General features: G+C 33.9%; 1 protein-coding gene across 1 annotated transcript; it reads right to left on the reverse strand.

The window, feature by feature from the left end:
- Nucleotides 1-2,043: 2,043 nt before the first annotated feature.
- LOC145131727 (ABC transporter B family member 26, chloroplastic-like) lies at nt 2,044-3,474 on the reverse strand. Its single transcript, XM_079066385.1, has 7 exons — nt 3,385-3,474; nt 3,256-3,281; nt 3,071-3,198; nt 2,863-2,936; nt 2,465-2,539; nt 2,281-2,355; nt 2,044-2,187 (listed from the first exon to the last, which is right to left on the reverse strand). The coding sequence occupies exons 1-7, from the start codon at nt 3,472-3,474 to the stop codon at nt 2,044-2,046; spliced, it is 612 nt and encodes a 203-aa protein (XP_078922511.1).
- Between the last annotated feature and the right edge of the window lie 4,490 nt (nt 3,475-7,964).

Here is a 7,964-nt window from a genome sequence, read left to right on the forward strand (position 1 = left end):
TCAATTGGCAATAAGAACATATGGACCTTTTGGGATTAGCACATGGACCTTTTGGGCAATAAGAACATATGGACCTTTTGGGCAGCTGCGTATCCAATGCCTCTTTACCATATGGTCAAACGGTTTGACCTTGGCCGATCCCTTTCCATTGGGAAGAGAAATCTTTTCCGGACTACCAATGTTGCCATTTTCAATGTCCATGGAAATTTTGGAGACAGATCCTTCAAACATTTTTGCTTGACTTGTGCTCTTAAGCATTTCTGCTTCAGCAGCAATCAACATATATGTTAGATCAATTAGGGTCACGTCGTGGTCCCTCATATAGTAGTCTTTAATGAACTGACTATATGATTTAGGAAGCGAAACTAGAACAAAGTCAATGGCCAGCTCTGTTGGGAAAACAACACCCAACATTCCCAATCTGTCAATGTGCGATTTCATTTTCAGAACATGCACATGCTGACTTTCCATCTTGATGTTTACTAGCCAATAGGGCTTGAGTGACTGCGTATTTTTCAGCTTGAAGAAAATGTGGCTCGGGGAGAATTATTGGAGGAGGTGGAGGAAGAATTGGAGAATCACGATTTCCAGTTCCACCAATGCTTGAAGAAGGAAACATTCTTTCACCTTGATCAACATGTGGAAGATCATCTTCAGATAAGGGAAACACATTTCCTAAAGAAGGAGGAAGACCATTGTTGTCTGAACTCGACATCTATAAAGGGAGAATAGAGAATTCAAGTTAGTTGATTTTAATCCTTAATTATTAACTCAAAAATTTAAATTAAGGCTATGATCCATATTTTCGATTCGAATTCTGAAGAGGTATGTCGTAATCAAATTCGAATCTATTTTAGGTAGGTAAAGCATTTACCAGTTTCAATCTAATGAAACTCCTACATCTTTTGAGATTCATTGAACTATTCAATGGCATGTTTAATCTCGATTATGCTCTCACTTGTCGAATGGGATGCCAAGGATCACAAACGAGATGTGAATAACCAGTCCAATGCATGTCAAACATAGTATGTGGTGTCATGGGTAATGAAAGTGAAGTTACCTAACCATTTGTTGGTTCATAAAGACGAAGAAGGAGATTTACTATTGTGCTCTTTCCACTACCACTAAGTCCAAACTAATGAAGGTTATTTTAAAGGATTTGATTTGATTTGATTTGAGTTGATTATTGTAGTTGTTGAAGAAACAAAATTACATAGATAGAATTATAGACTTACTTACAAGTGCAACTACTTTATTAGGATTCACATTGATGCTTATAACTTTTAGTACATGTACCTGTTGAAAATGTTAATCATGGAATGACATGCAAAATTGTAATAAAACTTATTCCTATTATGAAATTTTTAGTGACAAAGATGATGATGGGATGTAACGACTCATTCCATTCCATCCAATTAAACAGAGTGTACTTGTTTAGGGATATGAGAAAAATTAGAAGCATACTGTTTCCCTTGATGTGTAGCTAAATGATACATTCACAAACTCAATAAGACCCTTCAAATTTAGCAATTTTGATCCTACAACAAGTGATCAATTCAGCTATAAAGATACTAGTTTTTAACATTTAGTCTTAACTTTTAACCCCTTGTAAATTGGGAACTATTACAAATATTGAAAAATGAATCAGGAAATGAAGAAATTTGTTGCTTGCCTTTGGATGTGAACTGCTGACTAGGCGCAAGATCCATCATTTGGAATACTTTTCACTTGCCCCCAATAGATTGCATTAAATTTGATAAACTGTCACCCACAAACCACGTTGAGTAAATCAGCCATTCACTGTATAATATGAACTTTGTAAGTTATTCAACTGTTATTTTACCAGCCTACTTGTCCCAAAACCTAAGATCAGGAAAGTAACTTGGATATTACATTGATATGCAATAACATCATTTAGAAGTTTATATCATGATAAAATTCCAGAAACCCTACTCTCTCCCTTCCAAAATAAGAGATGTGGCTTTTGGTCCAAATATTTGATGAATTATCCGTTATGAAATGTTAGCCAGTTCAATATCTTCTTCAGTTATAGGCTTCAGGTAGAGAAGAAATGAAGTCATGAGCATAGGATTGTTTGGTTGCATGTTCAATATCTTCTTCAGTTACATCTCTAGTGCATCCATATGCTATGTTTGATCTCACATCCATCTGAAAAAGCCGAGGCTCCTGTTTTTTCCAAATATATAATAATTAATAATAAAAAGAATTCGTTTTTTTATTTAATCATTTCTTGTTGAACAGTAAAGAAAGAGAACCAACCTGTCCAACGTATCCTATTCTTTTTCTAAGCCACTTGATTTCCATGTTGTTTAAAGGATGCCTATCAATCAAAATCTACACAACACTTTAATGTCATAAGGAGGGCATTTACGTCTTTTGACAGACCAGTCCAATGCATGTCAAACACAGTATGTGATGTCATGGGTAATGAAAGTGAAGTTACCTGACCATTTGTTGGTTCATAAAGACGAAGAAGGAGATTTACTATTGTGCTCTTTCCACTACCGCTAAGTCCAAACTAATGAAGATTATTATAAAGGATTTTATTTGTTTTGATTGATTCTTGTAGTTGTTGAAGAAACAAAATTAGGTAGATAGAATTATAGACTTACTTACAAGTGCAACTACTTCATTAGGATTCACATTGATGCTTACAACTTTTAATACATGTACTTGTTGAAAATGTTAATCATGGAATGGCATGAAAAATTGTAATATAACTTATTTCTATTATGAAAATTTTAGTGACAAAGATGATGATGGGATGTAACGACTCATTCCGTTCCATCCAATCAAACAGAGTCTACTTGTTTAGGGATATGAGAAAAATTAGAAGCATACTATTTCCCTTGATGTGTAGCTAAATGATACATTCACAAACTCAATAAGACCCTTCAAATTTTGCAATTTTGATCCTGCAACAAGTGATCAATTCAGCTATAAAGATACTAGTTTTTAACATTTAGTCTTAACTTTTAACCCCTTGTAAATTGGGAACTATTACAAATCTTGAAAAATGAATCAGGAAATGAAGCAATTGGTTGCTTGCCTTTGGATGTGAACTGTTGACTAGGCGCAAGATCCATCATTTGGAATACTTTTTCACTTGCCCCAACATATTGCATTAAATTTGATAAATTGTCACCCACAAACCATGTTGAGTAAATCAGCCATTCACTGTGTAATATGAACTTTGTAAGTTATTCAACTGTTATTTTACCAGCCATAACATACATTCCTCTTACCAATACAACAAGAACCTATAAAAAATTACAACTTCAAGTAAACCACATGGCTTTTTTTATATCTATGAGCCATATAACATTACTTTTTTCATATTATTAAGAATAGAAGGAGCATGACCTGTACAGAATGATAGAGAGTGTTGAAACTGAAATTCCCTATACCATATGCACCACTTGTTCTCAAGCTTATATCAACTTGTTTTTCCATCTAGGTGGTGTACTTGGTTATGAATAAATAAATCTACATGTATGTTTTATGTAAAATTAAATATCATGGAGAATATATGATAAGAAAATGAAACTTCACTCCTAGTTTGAATAAATGCAACCAAATAAACACTTTTGTCAGAAAAGCACAAAAAAGTATACCTTTCAAGTTCTTTACGCTCAGTTCCTTAAACTCGAACAGTTCTCATCAAATAGAATGTCTCTTGTTCAACCTATATGAGTAAAAATAAAATCCACCTTTTAGATTCTTAAAAAAAAAGATATATGAGTAGGGTTTCTAGAATTAGTACATATGGTTGAAATTGAAAAACTTCCAGAATTAGTACAGGCCACAAGTTATTGCTAACCAGAGAATCATTAGGTTCCTGAACGCCGAAAAGAAAACCAGGAGTATTAAACAATAACATATGGTTGAAATGATTGATCTCGAAACCTTACCATAGTTGAAATTCTTGATCTCGAAACCTTAACAGGGTTTGTTTATCTTAAAAGAAAGGGAAATAGGAGGATGTTAGATTACCAGATGGAGGTTCGTGGTGGTGAATTCGGAGAATGGGTGGAGAAGTAACGCTAAGGTCGTTGGAGGAGAAGTAGCCCTAAGGTCGCCGGAGGACAATTGAGTCATCGGCAAAGCGATGCGAGGTTGCTGAACAAATCGATTACAGAGAGAACGTACTATAAGTGAGTGAGTGTTTTGAGTGTTCTTCAAAAAAATCCCTAGAATTAATAGTCCTCCTATTTTTTGATAAGAAATGCGTATTTGAATAAAAATTATAAAACGACATTTCTGGAGGAGAGCATTCAAGATAAGTTCGCTCCGTGTTCATAATTTTTTTTGTTGGACACTAATTTTAGGGCACACAAAAATTCGTGTCCTCTATCCTTCATATTTTGGAAAGCGGAAATTTTTATAGGACACGCAAAAAATGTGTATCGTAAATCGGTGTGTGTCATTGTTTGCGATTTATTAAAGGGTTGCTTTCAAGTAGTGTTCTTCATGCTTCTCACTCCATGTATAGGTAGCTCCTTTATGAATCAAAGTTTTCAATGGAGAAACTATCGAAGAAAAGCCTTGGATAAACCTTCTGTAATATCCAGCTAATCCTAGAAAGCTACGCATCTTAGTGGGACTTTTTGGTCGTTCCCACTTCATCACTGCTTCGATCTATGTTGGGTCAACCATTATTCCTTCTTGGTTAACCACATGACCCAATAATTACACCTCTCAAATCTAAACTCACATGTGGAGAACTTTGCATGCAACTTCTCCTTCTTCAGAACTTCCAATACTTCTCGCAAGTGCTTCCCATGATCTTATTGGCTTTTCCAGTAAATTAGAATGTCGTCGATGAACACTATTACAGATCTATCGATGAAAGGTTTACAAACCATATTCTTCGGATTCATAAATATTAATAGAGCATTGGTCAGTAAAAATGACATAAATAAAAACTCGTAGTGTTCATATCTCATTCTACATGTGATCTTCTCAGTATCTTGCTCTCTCACCTTCAGCTGATGATATCCTGACCTAAGATCAATTTTCGAGAAATAGCTCGCACCATGTAGTTGATCGAATAGGTCGTCAATCCTTGGCAATGATTACTTGTTCTTTACCGTCGCCTTGTTCAGCTCCTTATAATCTATTAACATTATCATGCTTCCATCCTTTTTCTTTACGAATAACATCGGATCTCCCGAGGGTGAAGAACTAGTCCTAATCAAACCTTTGTCCAACAACTCTTGAAGTTGTATCATTATCTCCATCTCCGTCAGTTCTAGTCGGTAAGATGTTTTTGGTATCGTTTTGGTTCCTGGTAACAAGTCTATTCGAATTTCTACTCAGAGGGCAATCCAGGAAGATCTTCTAGAAATACTTTCGGAAAGTCACACACTACGGGTATCCTTTACATCTCATTTTTCTCCTTCTTTGCATTGATAACGAATACGAGATATGATATACATCCTTTGTCTAAACACTTTCTAGCTTTCATCAGGGAGATGATTCCAGAATTCATTATATGTTTATCCCTATACACCACAAATTATTCTCTTCCAGGAGGGTTTACTCTCACCATCTTCTTTCTACATAGTATCTCAGCGTCGTTCGTATTAAGCCAATCCATCCCTAATACTATGTCAAATCTGTTTAACTCAATGGGCAATAATTCTTCGTGGAACTTATTCCCATTCATGTGAATGATGATGTTCCTAATGCAATCACTAACAGGAACAAATTTGCCACTATCTACCTCAACTATTAAGATATTATCTAGTCTATCTACAGGCAATGCTAGTCTTCTACCAAATTTATGCAAAATATGTTGGATTAATGTCTAAGTCCATCACTATATTTGGTATGTACTTGACCCGACCCGGCATGGTCCATTTGGGTTGCACTTCACCGACACAATTTATATGGATAGTCTTTTGAGAATAGTATATTTATGATTTATATTAATATATTATAAGTTCTAATATATTAATATGGAATCATATTATTTAATTAGTATTGATCAAGAATTAATTTAGAATTAATTAAGTGATCAAAAAGAACTAATTAAATATGGACTCTTATATATATGGAATGGGCCAAGTTCATTTAGGTTGGGCTAAGCTTTCATGGATGGTCCATGGAGCTTTTAACCCATGGATCCTATGTAAATGAAAGGTCATGGGTATTAGGGTTTACATGGATGTAACCCTAATCCTCCATAATATATAAAGGGGTCCTTGGCTCACAAAATTGGCACAAGTGTGTGAAAATAAGAGTGGGCCGATTTTAGTGTGCATACATATTCTCTCAAGTTCTTCCAAGGTGTTTTGGTGATTTGTGATTCCATTTGAGGCTTCCACACTATTGGGGCTAAGCTCTTAAAGCTTGAAGACATCAAGCTACATCAAAAGGTATGTCATCTAACTAGAACTTTGTAGTATAGGTGCTTCATAATATGCTAGTTAGGATGAAACCTTGGAATAGTTAATATTTACATGTATAATAGAGAAAACATAGATCCAAGGTTTATAGGGTTGCATGTACACCATAGGAGTGTTAGAATGCTCAAAACCCAACAGTGGTATCAGAGCCAAGTTGTTTTCTGTTATATTGATGCAAATGTTTTATTTTCAAGTTGGAAAAAAAAGGAAAAAAAACATGACGTTTGTCAAATTTTAAGATAATTACTTGTTTTTGTAATTATTCGTAAAATTTGAATCATTTGCTATATGAGTTGAATTAGGTCAAATTTAGTAAAAGATAAAATGATATGATTATTTTATTAGTTTTAAAAGTTTGATCTAAAGAGTTTTTTGAAACCTCCATAAGTTATGGATATGAAAAGGTTTTTAAAAAAAATTGATTCAAAGTTTTTTATGGAGTTACAAAACTTGGTCTTAATGTTTTAAAGAATTCCATAACTTGTTCTTAAATTATGGAACATGAAAAGTTTCATCATAAAACAAGTATTTAACTCCATAAGTTATGGAATCCAAAAGTTTTCAAGAGTTACAAAACTTGCCCTCAAGTTTTGGAATTTGGAAAAAGTTTTTTATGATAAAAAAAAAGAATTGAATTCTAAAACTCTTGGGTTCATAACTTAAACAATTAATTAAATGGTTTTAATTTTGAATTTAATAATTGGAATTATGATGTTTTTATTGAATAATTCAATTAACTCTTATGGACTTTATTGATAGATAATTAAAGTGTTTAATTAAAAGAGAATTAATAATTCCATAATGACATGGTTTAAATTTAATTAAATTAAGAGTATAGTTTAATTAATAGATTAAACCACCAAGTATTTTAAATGTCTAAAATACACCCTTATACTATTATAATATTAAAAGTTTAATATATTATATGTATAAGAGCAAGTCGTCTTACCATTAGTAGGCCTCATTCACGAAGCCGGTCTATAAGGGGGGTATAAGGTTACTGTCTATAAAATGGCAGTTTAATGGGTGTCCACTCTCACCCACCGCTTCCTTGACTGGTGGAGGGTCGTTAGCCGAACAGGTAGGACAAGGACTATAATTCTCCCTTCATTATAAGTATAATGATAAATACTAAGTAACTAAACACTTATAAATTCCCAATCTTAGTTACTTAGGAAAATGTGAATAAGGTGCTAATCCATGAAATTACACTTTGCACTTTGTTTAAGCTGTTAGTGGAGCGTGTGTGGTTAACCGGCACACTAACCTGGACTTAACAAGGTAGGCAAAGGGTAACTTAATGTTTATCATAGTATCGTTGGAGCGTGTGTGGTTAACCGGCACATCGATTGAGGGGTAAATATTAAAGGTACCAAGTATATTTGCATGGTTATTTCACACCTTGTTTTGTGATCCTCGGCATCCCAGTCACAAAACCTGAAGGGCACACTCAAGATTGAAAATGTCATTGAAAAGTTCAATGAATCTCAAAAGAATCTAGGAGTTTCAAAACCAATTAAAACCTAATAATAC

This window comes from Lactuca virosa, chromosome 8 (assembly GCF_052849685.1).
Source record: "Lactuca virosa cultivar CGN04683 chromosome 8, Lactuca_virosa_CGN04683_v6, whole genome shotgun sequence".
NCBI lineage: Eukaryota > Viridiplantae > Streptophyta > Magnoliopsida > Asterales > Asteraceae > Lactuca > Lactuca virosa.